General features: G+C 37.0%; 1 protein-coding gene across 1 annotated transcript in view; it reads right to left on the minus strand.

The window, feature by feature from the left end:
* Positions 1 to 18,660, minus strand: part of LOC124805294 (protein unc-13 homolog B) — a 473,759-nt gene that overhangs the window by 424,152 nt on the left and 30,947 nt on the right. The window contains exons 2-3 of the mRNA XM_047265806.1: positions 8,248 to 8,322; positions 860 to 1,079 (exon numbers count right to left, since the gene is read on the minus strand). Coding sequence (XP_047121762.1) covers positions 860 to 1,079; positions 8,248 to 8,322 — 295 coding nt within the window. The remainder of the gene's footprint in view (positions 1 to 859; positions 1,080 to 8,247; positions 8,323 to 18,660) is intronic.

The raw sequence follows: 18,660 nt of genomic DNA on the forward strand, positions 1-18,660 counted from the left end.
GTGCAGCGCACACACATTCACACAATCACTCAGACACAATTCACGCACACATGACTGTTGTGTCTGGGCACAGCATTAGCAATCTCAGATCCAAACAAACCATTCCTGATGCCTCCCAGCCTCTCATCGGCAGCTGCTAGGCTAGCAGCAAGTATTGGTGTCAGCACTGACTGTAAGCTGAGGGGAGGGGTGGAAGGGGAGAAGCAGTAGAACAAGAGAGTAGAGAAGGAGTGCACACGCTCAGCTGCCAGCGACAAAGCATGACATCTCAGTAAACGAACAATTTCATGCTACTGAGACAAACAACCCCGACACTACTGCGACCCATTCTTGGGTACTGTTCACATGTTTGGGACCCCACCAGCTAAAATTAAAGGAAGACAGCAAAGCAATTCAATCAACAGGCAAGTACTACACTAATGATCCATGAACTCAAAATGGGACCCCCTGTAGGGATTATGACATTTTTTTTGTGAAACACTATTGAGAAAATTTGAAGGCTCAGCATTTGCATCTGGTTCCCGAATGATTTATCAGCATCCAACTTACATTTTGTGTAAAGATTGTTAAGACAAGACAAGAGAAATTAGGCCTCATGTAGTCATATACATGTTCATCTTTCCTTTGCTCTATTTGCAAATGGAACAGACAAGTGAATGACTAGTGGTGGTACAAGTTACCCTTCACCATACACCATACGATGGCTTGTGGCACATGTATGTAAATGTAGATGTAATACATGAATCGCATAAAAGTTAATAAGCTTCCTTCCCTTATTCTTCTTGTAAGTAATATTTCATAGCTACTTTACACTGTTGTAATTTGAGCTTAAATTAACTAAAAGTCATTTTATACAAACTTTGCAAGCAGTCAGCATTCAGCAGGTCCTTGCATTTCTCGTGACATTTCACACCACATTCTGTACAGCGAACCCCTTGTCTTGCAATGCCCCAAAGCAGACCCTCACATTCGTAGCAGTAAGTTGGTGATGTCGCTGTCCACAGAACAAAGTTGTGGGGTGTTGTGCTGGATATTGGGTAGATGAGGGCTTGCAGTGTCTTCTTGTACACATGCATTTTCTGTGACAAAAGAAGAACAGAATATTATTATTCATATTTCATTTTAATGGGATGTGACTATTTTGTACATTGGTATACAGTTTTAAATACATGGCATATTACAATGTAATTAACTCAAAGATGTAAATAATTTTAAGGATGTAATAGAGTACAATACACAGTGCAATATACTACATTAAAACAGTAATATAATTTAACATATAATACAACAGATATCAAAAGGAATATACTGAAAGAAAAAGGAGAATAATTTAAATTTATGCCAACATATATTCACTTACAATGATATCTATCTTGCAAATTTGTTAATTTAGAATAATTTTTAACTTTTGCATTTCTTTTACTATCTTGATGTGGTGGAGGAAGTTTATTGCAAAGTTTTTTCCCCAGTCTACAGTGGTTCATTCTATCTAAGGGTGGTATCTGCATACTCAATGTGAAGATCCAATTTTTGCTTGGTGTCATATGTACAGACTTCTTGATTTGTACATATTGAGTTATTTTTAGCCTTTGAAATGTCCTTCAGGTAAGTAACCATGTCAAAATGTACAAGCATGGCAATGGTAGTTTCTCGAGTGCTTTAAATCGGGGTTTGGAAGAGCTTCTGGGTACTGCTAATTCAGCTGCCTTTATGATCCTTTTTGTGCTATATGAAACAGCATTTTTCTTACTAAAAAGTTGCCCCAAAAAATTATCCCATATTGCAGCAGATAACATGCATTTTTGGATGTCTTTTTTTTCTTCTACACATAGTAAGTATTTTTATGCCATAGCATTTTCTGCTTAGCTTCTTGCTGACACAGTTCATGAGTGTGTCCCATTTCATGATTTCCTGAATCTAGAAGCATAGAAATTTTGAGGAGTTTGCAATTTCTAATTGTTTGTTAAACAGATTTAAAGTGGGGATTGATGGATGTTCATATTGTAATGGTGTGAAGGAACACTGCAAAAGTTTTCTCTGTGATAGCAACAACACTGGTGAACCATTGTGCAATGTGTGAGGTGGATTTTGTATTTCATATTGCATGCCCAAAATTTAATGGATTATTCATTATGCCATGAGAAGTTGAAAATGCACTTCATTCACTTTGTTGGTTGGCAGGTCTTATGGATCCAACAGGATGACTCGCCAGGTGGGCACTATGTCTTCAAGAGTATGACATTACCATAGTGTACAAAAGTGGAAGAAAACACCAAGATGCCGACTGTCTTTCTAGAAACCCTGTGCAAGACCATCAAGACTTTGATGAAGATAGTGACTGTCTCACTTCACTCCAGGATCTCTCTGCTGAGCAGAAGAAGGACACCAAGATATCTCAAATTATGCTTGCCTTAAATCGGTCAAAGAATGTGAAAGGAAAATTTAAGGTAGTTAATGGATTACTTTGCAAGAAAATTTTGACTCTTTTGGAAAGAGGTGTCTATCAGTGATGTGCTTAGATATTCTACAGAAATTCCATGACACACCTGAGGCCAGATATTTAGGATTTATCAAGACATACGATTGGATTCATAAGAGATTTTTCTGGTCAGGTTTATTTAGGAGTGTCCGTCATTGCGTGTCGCACTGTCGAGAGTGCCAGACGAGAAAGGCAGTTCCTCAAAAACCACCTGGCCGACTCATACCACTTGCACCAGCTGAAATGCCTTTCCAGCGTGTTGAGATTGACCTCCTTGGACGATTTCCAACATCTGCTAATGGCAATAGATGGATTATTGTTTGCACTGATTATCTGACATGCTATGCCATTCCAAAAGCCACAAAAACAGTCAAAGCATTCGAGGTAGGCAAATTCATTGTGGAAGACATTGTATTAAAACATGGTGCTCCAAAGTTGTTAACTATGGATCGAAGGAAAGTTTTTCAATCAAATCTTGTGACAGAGACAAGCCGTCAGTGCAACATTACCCATCACATGATGACTGCGTACCATCTGCAAACTAACAGGCGTACTGAACACCTTAGTAAGACCTTGGCTGACATGCTATCAATGTTCATCAATATTTAGCAGAGCAACTGGGATGAGGTGCTACATTCTGTGACATTTGCCTACAACACCACCAAACAAGACACCACAGGATTTACACCATTTTTCCTGGTGCATGGGTGTGAAGTGACTAAGACGATGGACACTGTGTTTCCGTTACATCCTGATGACGTGGACGATGACTACATTAGCCAGGCGTTAAACAGAGCAGAGGAAGCTTGGCAGTTAGCTCGACTCTGCATGCTGCAGGCTCAAGAAAACGATCACCGAACGTATGACGTGAGCCACCGCCCTGTTGTCTACCAGACTGGTGACCTCGTCTGGCTCTTCACTCCTGTTCAGAAGGTTGGTCTCTCTGAGAAGCTCCTCAGGTGCTACTTTGGACCTTATAAGGTTGTAAAACAGTCGACTGATGTTACTTATGAAGATTTCATCCCCAACACAAAACAACGAAAGGTCTGAGCTACAGTCCACATCCTTCAAATGAAGCCTTATAAGGATTCTGCAACCCAGGGTAAACTCAAAGCTCCAGTGACAAGCAACAAGCAGAAAGGTGATGAAGAGTGTAGCAGCAAAGGAAGTTCTAAGAAGATCACTGCCAGTGCAAACATCAGTCATTGGGAGTCAGAGTATGCAGGACCGATGACTCGTTCCCATACTAGGACGACATCACTCTGACATGCTGTTCTCTTAAGGAGGGAGCAATGTTGCAGAAGAAGCTGAGTAGCACCATGGTGTAGTGGTTATGATACTAGACTGTTGCATGGGGGGTCATGAGTTCAAAAGTCACCTGAACTGTAAAATTTTAATTTCTACATTTGGTTCGAGTACATTCTAGAAGTATCCACAAATGTCAAAAATAATTGTATTGGAATGTTCTGTAACAGTATATATATGTGTGGATGGATATGTGCGTGTGTGCGAGTGTATACCTGTCCTTTTTTCCCCCTAAGGTAAGTCTTTACGCTCCCGGGATTGGAATGACTCCTTACCCTCTCCCTTAAAACCCACTTCCTTTCGTCTTCCCCTCTCCTTCCCTCTTTCCTGATGAGGCAACAGTTTGTTGCGAAAGCTTGAATTTTGTGTGTATGTTTGTGTTTGTTTGTGTGTCTATCGACCTGCCAGCGCTTTTGTTCGGTAAGTCACCTCATCTTTGTTTTTATATATAGTATATATACTGTATGTGTTCTGCCCGGAAGCAGTTCGCTCCGCACTCTTGTATGTGCAAGTGCTGAATAAATCTTCATTAAGTGAAGTTAGTGTTCATCATTCATCTAATTACATCTTCTTCTACATGACAATATAATAAGAAAATCAATACTCTTTTCATAACATAACAATGGATCACATGGAACAAATAGCAAAGGTATTTGCAAAAACTTTTTTGATCCTGCAGTTACAAATTCAATGATAATGTGTTAAATTCTAAGATGATGACCTTACATGCAGTCTGTTATTACTACATTAACAAAGAAAGTGATAAATTTATCTGACTAACAACAGAGATGAACTGAGTCCCTGAACAAGCACATTAAACAATGGTTGCAGAAATTTCTCTGTAGGGCCCACCCATTCCTTACTGTCTCAACTGAGTACATGCTACTTGTAATTGGTCTTAGAGAACAAATTAAGTAACATGTATCCATTAACAACTTTCTGCTTACAATAGTAACGAATGCATTGGGTACAGTATCAGTGAAAACAACCATCTCCAGGTTACATATGTTTCCATTATGAAACCAAATAAAAGTTCAAAAGACAACTTTTGAGAAGTAGTATGTATGCTAACATAAAGGCAGCATGTTACAAAGCACAAATTGTGTTCAAAAAGTAAGGTGGCTTTATATTTTTATGAAAAAATATTTTTTGTTGTTGTTGTGGTCTTCAGTCCTGAGACTGGTTTGATGCAGCTCTCCATGCTACTCTATCCTGTGCAAGCTTCTTCATCTCCCAGTACCTACTGCAACCTACATCCTTTTGAATCTGCTTAGTGTATTCATCTCTTGGTCTCCCTCTACGATTTTTACCCTCCATGCTGCCCTCCAATGCTAAATTTGTGATCTCTTGATGCCTCAAAACATGTCCTACCAACCGATCCCTTCTTCTAGTCAAGTTGTGCCACAAACTTCTCTTCTCCCCAATCCTATTCAATATCTCCTCATTAGTTACGTGATCTACCCACCTTATCTTCAGCATTCTTCTGTAGCACCACATTTCGAAAGCTTCTATTCTCTTCTTGTCCAAACTGGTTATCGTCCATGTTTCACTTCCATACATGGCTACACTCCATACAAATACTTTCAGAAACGACTTCTTGACACTTAAATCTATACTCGATGTTAACAAATTTCTCTTCTTCAGAAACGATTTCCTTGCCATTGCCAGTCTACATTTTATATCCTCTCTACTTTGACCATCATCAGTTATTTTACTCCCTAAATAGCAAAACTCCTTTACTACTTTAAGTGTCTCATTTCCTAATCTAATTCCCTCAGCATCACCCGATTTAATTTGACTACATTCCATTATCCTCATTTTGCTTTTGTTGATGTTCATCTTATATCCTCCTTTCGAGACACTGTCCATTCCGTTCAACTGCTCTTCCAAGTCCTTTGCTGTCTCTGACAGAATTACAATGTCATCGGCGAACCTCAAAGTTTTTACTTCTTCTCCATGAATTTTAATACCTACTCCGAATTTTTCTTTTGTTTCCTTTACTGCTTGCTCAATATACAGATTGAATAACATCGGGGAGAGCCTACAACCCTGTCTCACTCCTTTCCCAACCACTGCTTCCCTTTCATGTCCCTCGACTCTTATAATTGCCATCTGGTTTCTGTACAAATTGTAAATAGCCTTTCGCTCCCTGTATTTTACTTCTGCCACCTTCAGAATTTGAAAGAGAGTATTACAGTCAACATTGTCGAAAGCTTTCTCTAAGTCTACAAATGCTAGAAACATAGGTTTGCCTTTTCTTAATCTAACTTCTAAAATAAGTCGTAAGGTCAGTATTGCCTCACGTGTCCCCATATTTCTATGGAATCCAAACTGATCTTCCCCAAGGTTGACTTCTACTAGTTTATCCATTCGTCTGTACAGAACTTGCGTTAGTATTTTGCAGCTGTGACTTATCAAACTGATAGTTCGGTAATTTTCACATCTGTCAACGCCTGCTTTCTTTGGGATTGGAATTATTATATTCTTCTTGAAGTCTGACGGTATTTCGCCTGTTTCATACATTTTGCTCACCAGATGGTAGAGTTTGTCAGGACTGGCTCTCCCAAGGCTGTCAGTAGTTCTAATGGAATGTTGTCTACTCCCGGGGCCTTGTTTTGACTCAGGTCTTTCAGTGCTCTGTCAAACTCTCCACGCAGTATCATATCTCCCATATCATCTTCATCTACATCCTCTTCCATTTCCATAATATTGTCCTCAAGTACATCGAACTTGTATAGATCCTCTATATACTCTTTCCACCTTTCTGCTTTCCCTTCTTTGCTTAGAACTGGGTTTCCATCTGAGCTCTTGATATTCATACAAGTGGTTCTCTTTTCTCCAAAGGTCTCTTTAATTTTCCTGTAGGCAGTATCTATCTTACCCCTAGTGAGATAAGCCTCTGCATCCGTACATTTGTCCTCTAGCCATCCCTGCTTAGCAGTTTTGCACTTCCTGTCGATCTCATTTTTGAGACGTTTGTATTCCAATATTTATTTATTCATCAATATTCATGTTGTTCCCTTTAAAGTAATCTCCCTCAGACACAATACACTTGTTCCAATGCTTCTTGTGATCCTCGAAGCACTTTTAGTAAGCACTTTTTGGTACAGCCTTGAGTACTTCCAGTGATGCAGTTTTTATTTCCTCAATCATTTAAAATCTTCATCCTTTCATAGGTCTCTTCAGTTTGGGAACAGGAAAAAGTCACAGGGGGCGAAATCTGGTGAGTATGGTGACTGAGGCATGATTGTTGTGTTGTTTTTGTCCAAAATATCTCTTGTAAGCAATGACAAATTAGCAGTGGTATTGTCGTGATGCAAAAGCCATGAACAGTTTTTCCACAATTCCAGATGATTTTTGTGTATTGCTTCTCACAAACAGTGCATAACAGCAAGGTAATACTCCTCACTCGCCTTACGACCTTGAGGCAAAAATTCATGACGCACTATGCCACAGTAATTGAAAAAAAAAAAAAAGACAGCAAAGCTTTGAAATTTGACCAAACTTGGTGTGTTTTTTTTTTTTTTTTTTTCACTGTGTGGATGCTTCCTTTTGGACGACTGGGCTTTGGTTTGAGATCATCAGCCTTGGCTCTCCAGGATGCTACCTTTTGGACGACTGGGCTTTGGTTTGAGATCGTAACCATAAAACCATGTTTCATCACCAGTTATGACAATTTTCAGCAAATCAGGATCCTCATTGATGTCATTCAAGAGCTCTTGAGCGATGCTCATGTGATGGTTCTACTGATCCAAAATGAGACGTTTTGGCACAAACTTTGCTGACACATGTCTCATGCCCAAAACATCTGAAAAAATTGCGTGACATGAGTCGACTGATAAGCCAACATCCTCAGCAACTTCTCTTACAGTAATTCACAGCTTAAATGTTATCATCTGTTGTTGATGTGCTGGGGCGTCCAGAGCGAGGTTCATCACTGGCATCTTCTCGGCTATCTTGGAAGAGCTTGTACCACTTGTAAACATATTTTTTACATAGAGCAGACTAACCATATGCCACTGTCAACATTTCAAATGTTTTAGAGCACTTGATTACATTTTTCACACATAATTTGCTGCAAATTCTTTGCTCAATTTTTAAATCACTAAAAATCACTGAGTACACTAAAACACATCTAACCTTTCTATCTGTCAAAAACAAATACACTTGAAACTGTGAACATATGTTCGGGACATGTGTGTATGGAAAAAAAAAAAAAAAAAAAAAAAGCTTGATAATCGAATGTATGTTGCCCATGCCATTTGAAAAGTCACCTTACTTTTTGAACAGCCCTCGCACATAAATGCAACATCTTAATTCCTATCTGAGCAAAGACTGTCCAACCATATTCCACTAATTAGTTTCTCCATGTTTAAAATGGGCTGTTTCAATGTTTTGTTCCAAGCTTTTATTCAATTTTGCAATAGAAACATTTTAACAATGATAATCTTATATGAACTTACCAATTCTTCATCATTAAGAGTGGCTCTGGGAACTGCAGATGTCAGCCCGGCATTACGCTTGGTTGCTGCCATTGTCTAGAAACAGAGTGTCATTATGTAAAAAATGCGGAAATACAATCCACAATAATGCCCAATTATTATCTGCTGCAAATCATTACTTTACTAAGCATTAGTTAAAAATACAATGTTTCAGATACTCACTGTATGATATGACAATAATTAAATATGCATTAACATCAATTTTTATTGTTTCTGAACATTATATACCTCAAGAGCACCAGTTGCCTTTGCAAAAATGAAATACAGAAAAACAACTGTGAATATTAAAAGTTCAATAACTTTCCTGTTTTCTGTTTCTAGTCTTATCAAAAAGTAATTAAACACCACCCACAGAAATAAATAAATCAAATTATATACACAGAGAGAAAAAGAGACCTCAAAAAAGAATGAAGGTAACTGTATGGACAAATGCCAAATACAAACAACATTGAAACTGGAAATAAAAAAAATTGCACTGTGAGTTAGAAGCTTTTTTTATAATTTTATGTTGTGGGACACAAAACTTTTGAAAAGATATTATGGTTTTATAGGCATGACCAGTTTTGCAGCATTTTAGCTGCATTGTCACGTGCAATAAAATCAAGTCATGTTCTAATCGAGAAAAGAGAATGGGATGATCCAGTATCCAAAGGAATTTTTTGCTAAGTAAGTGGATATCAAACACAAAATAGCATAATACAAAATGGGATGTTCCCATGATACCATGAACAGTGTAATGGGGTCCACACATACCAAAATACTGATCAAAACAGACCATATATGATCATCTATGGGATTATGCAAAATTAAGCAGCTCACGGTCCATCCATTTACCAACAGATGCACACTGGACTGTGTGCTAACAGTTGATGCATCAATATGTCAAGCATACAACTAAAATGTTGCAAAGCCAGTCTGCCTATAAACAAAGCACTTATAGCTAAAGCAGTCTTATCCTTTTCAAAATTATGCACTCAGACTGTGGCTGCCTGACTGCAAAGTCTGCTGCAACAAAACTTCTAAAGGTGAAAAAAAGGCAACAACAGAATAGTCAAAATAGTGTTGAGAGTTAAGTATTGAGTACTGAACACAAAAATACTCAAACGACAAAGACTTATAAGGGATTCAAATGTCATTCATATCTACTCTCTTTATGACTTCATTACAGGATAAGCTACTACTCTTACTCAATTACTGACATATACAAAGGGAAAATCTACATCTACATCCACACTACATGATCTACATTAATTTCTACTCACATATCTCTTTAGCGGTAAATTCCACCTGTATTAGAGTACACTTTGTGGATAGTGCAATGCTATGTATCACCTTACAACACATAATGCACCAGTCTTTTATTAAATAAAAAATACCTCTCAGTACCAGTATAAACTAATATAATTTTCTATGCCAGTAACTTAATAAGAACCTAACATAACACATATGGAGTATGAGCAGTACTAGTGTAACCCAACATGCTGAACATGGTTTATATGTTGCATTATTCATGTCTGAAATTGAGAACTTAAATAATTCCTTATTTGAAGATTTTGGCTCCAACACACACAGGGTCCCATCACTTCGATTTGTACCAAACTGAATGCATTTTCATCTCTTCCCTTCTCCTTCTCTGATGAGCTTTTAGTTATGGTAATAGGACTGTACTTTATTTTAACTGATGAAGATCTTAAGTTATTTCTTTGCTCTGTGACCTTTTGCTTCCCTCTGCCAACTCTTTTTCTTTCCTATCATTTCACAGTCCATATGTCATTGGCTTGATTGTGAGTATTATCAATTGCCTTATCTCTTCATACATCCCTTCTCACAGCTTAAATACTCAAGTCTGTTGTTGTGACTAATGCTGCCTGCTCCAATGCCCATTTTCCAATCTCTAAACTATTTCTTACACCCTTTTCCACGTGATGGGACACTTTTTAAAAGTGGGTCTGATCAATACACTTTCAAAAATCTCATCTGCTGAAAAAATTTTTTTTTTTTTTTTTAATGAAGAGGGCAGTTTTTTTTAAATTTATCTTCGGTATCTAGAGCTAATTTCTGAAAATAACTGAAAAGACAAGATGAGGGTAGCTTGTACTGTGCTGTATCACAGAAGTATTTCTTTGCTGTCATTTCCATAGATGGGAGAAATGACATCCTGTTATAAATTAGATCTACTTGTTTGTAATACTTATGTGGGCAACACATGGAAAACTGTCATAGTTCCTTACATTCTTAACTGGAAACTGGTTCCTCAGGCACCTACTATCTTAGACTCTTTACCATTTCTGCAAGACTTGTATGTAAGATGTCTATTCTACTCTGTAAAGGCTTTATGACTGCTCATGGTAGAGTCTGGGTATATTTCCAACACTCTCAAGCAATATTTATGGGTAGGTTATATAAGCACTCTACAACCAATCTCAGTTCCATAAAATCTGTGAGTTCTCAGAGATATGACTTATCCACAAATAAACTAATTCCCTTTTCTCACTTCATATTTCCATACATTATGATTTACTATAAATTTAAATGTCACATCTGGCTGTAGATGCTACTGATAAAACTTGTAGTAATGTGCTTATGTTTACTCGTACTCCCCAACAGTACTTTAAGTCCTAGGTGAGTACCTGAACAACACTGAAATTTTTTAGATCTGACCAGATATTCATACTTTTTTCCTTTTCTCACAGCTTCATTACAGGCAACAATATCATTTCTAAAAGTTCAAGTGCATAGGTACATTATTTGCCAGAGCAATAACTGTCAGGCTTGTGGACTTGGGGAAAGCAACAGAGTTGGGTCATAAGGGTCTTTAACACTTTCCTCAATCATATCCAAGATGATTCCAGTTCAGTGGCAACATACAGCCATCTGAATGTCAAAAACAGTTACATGATCTTCTAAAACAAAGATACAAAATTAATCAAATGTGTAAGAGATGTGGACATCTCTCACATGTCACTTATTGAATGAGTGAATGTAAATATATGGAGACAACTGATATACAAATTGACAACAATGGGTACATCTGTCTCCTACAATCAATCGAGATCATGGAATTAAAGAAGTAATAAATTAAAAACAATGTACTTTGATAAACGGCTTTTAATCCACCAATGTTTTTTAGAATCAAATAACCAGAAACTATTGGTACAATTGGTGAAACAAACTTTCTCATCAGATGATACTGGCTGGCTGAATTATTTTATGAATCACATGGAAATGTCCAATACACATAGTTGATTTAGAAATGATTTCTATCTGCACTCTTTTAGAAATTCTTATCTGCTTTTTTTATGAAGTTAGTATCATTTCAGAGTATAATTTATGTAAGCCATAGTCTTCATGGCACAAAGTGAGTAATTATTTGCATCACCAAATAACAGGCAGTAACAAGGGAAATACTGTGCCTGGCTTATACTTTGGTGCTCTATTATTCACAACTCACTAAATGTGGCCCCTGCAAATGGAGTGTAGCTAAACACACTTGTGACTGAATAACTTCAGAAAATGAAAGAACTCATGAGACTGGCAACCCTTTCTCTTAAAACAGACTAACTCAGCATGTATACAATCCACCAGCTGACTTGTAAATTGTGTACTCAATTATACAGCCAAATAACTATGAATGAATTTTCTGTAACAGTAACTGGTTACAGGAAAATGATACCCACTGCAAACTTCCATCATCTGATTACAATGCAACACAAGATTAAATATCATATACTAAGATACTTGTTCCACACTCAACTCATTTGAACCTCCCTTTCCATGCTTACAAGTATTGAAAATAGCTTCTCCCCCCTCCTACCCACCCACCCACACACACACACACACACACACACACACACACACACACACACACACACACAAAGCAAATATAAAAAAAAATATTCCTGTTTGTATATTATTAAAATCCCATGATTTCATTCAGCATTTCTGCTTGAAACTTGGATGTGTTGACTGCCTGCAGGTCGTTGGGTTTCCTATATCAACTGTTAGAAAGTTTCTGTCCTCTAGCTATTGACTCTTGTTGTTGATGTTGGGTAACTTCTCCTTACCTCTTTCACTTGCACATCATCCTTCACAATTTCTATTTCCTGTCAGCGTTTTCCTCTCACTGAAAGAAGTATTTTCAAGTCTCAGAAGCTTTAAAATAGGGGTCTGTCTTCACTTTGGGTCTCTCAGCTCCACTGGAGTTTGCTTATGTCTCAGTAGTTAGTGATTAAGGATTCCAATACTTCTTCCAAGGACTAGTACACATGACTGTTTTAGCCACAAAGCAAGTTGATACCAACATCTAGTTTGTCTTCTAACATTTCTTCTGCCATTCAATCTACGTCATAAAACTTCAATTAGTATTCTTCATTCTTATATTCTGTTCATGTTTGTGAGATATTTTCCTTTATTTTCTTTCATTTTAAAAATTTTCAGTTCTCCCATGCTTCATCACTTTTAAATACATCTAGTTCCATGCAGCTTTTTAGAGATCTCAGAAATCTCATTTCCGATGATGTATCTTACTATGAAATCTGGTATTCCTCATCTAAATCTCTGCATACAGTGAACATGATACAGCAACCACATTCCTTATTTTCCTAGATTCCTTCATATTGTTTCACATATGCCAGCTACATATGCAACTTGTAATCAAAATCATGATTAATGTTGTAAGTTAGGTAACATTCACACTTGTACAATCACTCTATCATCTAAGGGTTATTTTTGTTTGGCCTACATATTTGCCTACACAAGCCATATTCTGGCCACTGTGTGGGGACTTCCATGTAATATCTCAAACAGGTTTTTTGAGGATATTACAAAGCTCTGTTGATTACCAAAAAAATACTGTCATTAGGGGCATTCTTTAATTTATTTCAGTTCCTGGCCTCATTCTCAACTTATATTCTCTAACTAAATTACCTACGTATATACTGAAAAGAATACGAGCTAAATTACAACCATGACCTACTCCTTGATTGATGCAAATATCTTCAGGTAGTAGGTTTCCTATTTTCAACATTATTTTTGTGCCATGCTATAAGCCTTCTATGGCATCCACAAGGTGGGGAGAATATAATCATTTGCTCATAAAATCCCACACAGGAAGGATTTTTTTTTACTATTAGATGCTTTTTCATAGTCAGTGAATGCAAAGTGTTTCAAGATTCAGTTTGTATTTTTATTCACAGTCCAACAAAATACTTGGTCAGTAACTCTTTTTACATGTTTTCTGGTGCCACAATATCTTCCTAACCTGCCTGCTTCACTTTTGTAACTGCAAAAATTCCTTATGCACAGCATAGAAGATGGCTCTTTATTAAATAAAATGCTCGGCAGCAGAGTATTTTTGAGTCCCAGTCCACCACGCAATTTTAATATGATAGGAAAGTTCATTTCAGTACATACTACATAGAAACGCATAAGTCCCAACGTGGAAACAAATCTTGGGCTGTAACAAAGCCATTCTCTACCACATAATTTATCTTAGCGGAGTCAGTTTGCCATGCATGCAGGAAAGACCCTGTGGAGTTTGGACACACAGTTGAGATTTACTGACATACTGAGGCACTGAGTTGAGATGTATTCAGAAAACAAATTCTTGAGTGTTGCATGTATAATATGCAACAAATTTGGTTTGAGACTCAGTAGAACATCAAGTTTTCATTTAATATGAAAATTTGTATTTGTGTGCATTTGATTATCAAGTGTATGTTACATTGCTTAACTCAGTATATTGTGTCATATGCATTGCAGGCACTTAACTTTCCAAAAATTCCACTGTAAATATTGAAATACTAACACAGAAATGTGATGGACTTCTCGGTATCTTTAGCTTTCACTACATGTGAAAAACGATTACAAAACACTGTTGAGAATCTTCAGATCCTCTGGTCTTCATTGTGCATTTACTTGCACTAAGTGCTATTGATTACTTTAATACTCAAAGCTGTTTGATCAATTTTTCACATAATTAAAATCCATATTCTGATTTAGCATGATTTGATTGCTTTCTGTGTAACAAAACTTTTTTAATTTTGTATTTATGCAACTCTGTGTGTGTGTGTGTGTGTGTGTGTGTGTGTGTGTGTGTGTGTGTGTGTGTGTGGGTGGGTGGGTGGGTGGGTGCACGCGCGTGTGCTCCTGGTTAAGCGAGAGAGAGAGAGAGAGAGAGAGAGAGAGAGAGAGAGAGAGAGAGAGAGAGAGAGAGAATATCAGATATAACAAAAAGGTTGTGAAGATTAAATATAGAACTGAAAGCTTGACTGAACTGACAAATGAGATCACCATGATTAACACAGGAAATAGTACTACATCAACTACCAGCAAGCATATCAAACACAACAACAAAGTAAAATAAAGAAACAAAGAAGTTCCTATACACTACATATTTCTAAAGTATATGCAATGTGCAGTTTGAAGTCAACTGTGACCTAGTAATTACTCTGGAAGAAATGATAATTATACCTATTTTTTCATTACACCTTTTATGGCACCATTACTAAGATCAAAATGTTAACTTTTTCTGTGCACCTATCGACTCATATAATACAAAACTGCATTGAAATTGGGAAAATACTGAAAGTTATTTGAGAAGACTGAATTTGTGCTTACACAATGCTTTCAGGTCAACTAGTGACATACTTTCCAAGTGTAATATTCAATTATTCATACTTGTAGCATGTTGCATGTGGATTACACACAGAATGAAACAATAGCATTAGTATAAAACTACAAGTCAGACATGAAATGACCTTACTCACCACTAGCAGAATCTGGGTGAAGTGACAGAAATATTAAACAGTGTCCAATTTCAAGTGTTCAGGATAAGTAATATATTACAAATTTAATAATAACATTGTAGAGAGCAGAGTTCACTAAAAATTCTGAATCTCCTTATTTTCCACTAGGTTCCAAGTAACTAGTCTGTTTCTTTGCTGTGTCTTTCCTGTCTTCACTGTTAAACAAGAAACATTTAATTTTATAGAATATGATTCAGTCTTAAAATTTGTGTGTCACTGTCAGTCTCATTCCATTTTCTGTTCTTGGTGAGTATGGCCTTCTGTAGTGTCTGTGGCTAATTTAATAACAACTTCAATGACAGGATGAAAAGCACAGTGTACACTGTTGTGTGATGTTTTATGAATGTTTGTTTATTGGTGCATGATATGTAGCACATTACTGTTATTTGAAGTACTTATAAAATATATATACTGATAATAGTTTTGTTCTGTCTGATTCCACTCTTACATTACAGTAGTAGATGTCGCAAATGTTGTTATTATTAACTGAAATATTTTACAAACACAATTTCCTGGTCACACAAATATAAAAGACATTTCAATCTATTCTGATTCTAAAACTAAGCAGAAAATAACAATTTCATTAAGTGCAAACAGCAAAGCTGGCAATCAGTGCGCCTCATTCATGTTATTGCATGTGCAGACTGATATTTCTATATGCTGAGCAGACTATCACAAGAGCTTTCCTATTATCTTTGTTTCATTTTTTTATAACTCAGTTTCTGAATTTGACATTGTAAATTGCAGTGTGAACATACTGTTATGATGTCTTGAACAATGAAAATGTAAGGTAAGTGACTGGTACAGGTTTTTCTATTTCACCTGCGAGTTCTGTGTCAGTAGTGTGCACAGCTACTAGGAAGCAAGAAGCACATCTACTCTTGTGACAGTACTCACAGAAACTGCCTCTGAGAGCTACACATGGGCACAAAAAGTTGATTGAGACTCCCTTTCCAAAATTATATAATGAAATAACATGAATGAATGTGGTTACATGAAAACTGTTTGTAATAGTTACTAAAACATATGCACAAGACTCAAATGATTATATAAATGATTGAGGTTGACAACAGCACCAACTTACTGCCACTCAAAATTGAGAAAAGCTGTTGGAGAAGTATACAGTTTTGTATCGTATGACACAGAAAAGTTAATACTATAATCATCATTTCGTTATGTGAACACTATGGGGAAAGTTGAAGACTTCTGTACATTAGAAGGAAACCGTTCTAGGCATAAACTATTTCACCATCTGCATAAAGAATAATGTTTTGAGTAAAGAATACTTTAGTGTGCTCAGTCAAACTGCATGCACTGGTGCAATATAAATGAGCAAGTTGAAGCTAACAAAATTTTAGCTGCCTGTCATTCCTCTCTCTCCAAGATATTATTAAGGTATTGTGATAAGTAAAAACTAACTGGTCTATACACACTTATTTCAGTTTCACACCTCACATAAAGTAACACGACTGTCTCTGGAAGTTTAGTGCATTCACATGCATTACCATGTATCTCACACCTCTTTTCAATATATGAATTTTTCAAATATAGCCTCCATCTCTGAAATGAATCACTCAAAACTTAACCAATCAAGCCAGTACCAACTGTTCTTTTTTATCTTCCTTAACAGGGGAATAATTTGGGAGGATAAGTCTTTATTGGTGTGTCCTCTTCAGCAAATTTTGTATTTGCAGCTTAGATTGGGATAAATAGGGCTTACTGAGAAGTCTGTTGTGTCTACAAAGCTTGGTCTTCCCCATGTACCTCATTTTACCCATATATATGAATGAGACAATATCAGGCAACCAGAATACTATAGGCTATGCTATGTCAACTGTGTTTAAGGTATGGAAGTTACAGGAAATAAGACAAACTAGACAGTGAACAAGTTTTTACTGTTGACCCTCTCAAAGAATTACTATCTACATCATATATATTATGGTAAGGAAAAAATAAATAAAAAACACTGAAGCATAAAAACCCCATTGTCATAATTAGTGTCATAATCAGAAATACTTCAACTAATGGTACAAAATGTATCTTTAGTAACAATCGTTCTGTTGACAAGTGCACCTCACTACAACAGTGTCACTGTGCCTTCATCATGAAACTTGTTATCAATGTAACTCAGAGGAAATTCTCTATTAGACCACTTCTTCCAATAAATTTTATGACAAAATCATGATAAGAATGGTTCTACTACTGAAATGCACATAAGACAAATCATCTTTATGTCTTATAAAACATATCTGGTTTCATCTGAGCTCTATTAAGGGTCAAATCTTGACAAATTGATAACATTTATGCATATCTGAAAAATGTCAGTAAGTTACTACTCATCTGTTCTGGAGTTATGTTAAATATTTAATTACATTCAGTGGACTAATGCAAAATCCCTGATGGATAAAATGCATAGGCTGACAGACCACTACACACCACATAGAGGAAACACACAGAAGAGGACAGGTACATTAAAAATATACCACAAAATGCTCAGCTCTGAAACAAAGTCCTTTATTACAATTAATTAGTACATACACTCAGCATGTGCGCACAAAGTTTCATGCCCCCCCCCCCCCCCCCCCACACACACACACCACACCACACATGCAAAACATCCTTCCAGTGCTGCATCAGTGTTTCAAAAGAAATCACCACACTATTAATATATTTCTTCCACTGTGAGACAAGACAGGCAATGCTTTCATGGAGAAATGTTTATGGTGGCCTACAGAAACTTGACTGTACTCAGACATGCACCTCTGTGTTTGAACCAAATCTACAGCCATTAATGTCTTTCTTGAGGGCTCTAAGAATATGAAAATCACATGGTGAGGCAGTGGGACTGTATGGAGGACATGTAAGGGCTTCTGCGTGGTAGCCAAAACAAACTTGGCAGCTTGTGGGCTGCCCACATGTTTTCACAAGTTTTGCTGGGAAGCTCTTCCACAGTCTCCATACTGTCCCAATCTCTTCCCATGTTAAAACCAAGACATTCTTGCCTGTTAATTTGCTTCAGATGAAGAGGTGTACACACTTTCAATAGGCAACTGCAAATATTTTTCCTTTAAAGGCATTGACTGTTTGTCTCACAATGGGATAAATGCATCAACAGTTATGGAGATTACTTTTGAATAATAAACAGATTACTTATTTAGTTTAGAAGGGTGGGATGGGGTGGGGTTGGGAGGGGGGGAGGGGGGAGAACTTATAGCATGAGGCACAAATAAGAAAGGTACCTCCTCCTTTTCTGCTTGGTGTCCTTACTGTCTTGTTCTCAAGACCTCTCATCTTCATGTAGGTTAATTTCAGGGCTGTGTAGGTTTGGGACAGGATCCTCCAACCTATTGTCCCACCATACATATGGCATTTTGACAATGGATTTGTTTTTCAAGACAATAATACTGAGCACACTACACCCACGTAGTGAACATTTTCCAACAGGAGGCTTAGTCCACCAAATGGGGTGAAGTGCTGAAATGAACCTGAATAAGCATGGTTGGGGATAGTTGAAACTTGCAGAATGACACTGTAAAACTTTCCTCACACACTGGATGACTTCAAGAGA

Source organism: Schistocerca piceifrons, chromosome 7 (assembly GCF_021461385.2).
Source record: "Schistocerca piceifrons isolate TAMUIC-IGC-003096 chromosome 7, iqSchPice1.1, whole genome shotgun sequence".
NCBI lineage: Eukaryota > Metazoa > Arthropoda > Insecta > Orthoptera > Acrididae > Schistocerca > Schistocerca piceifrons.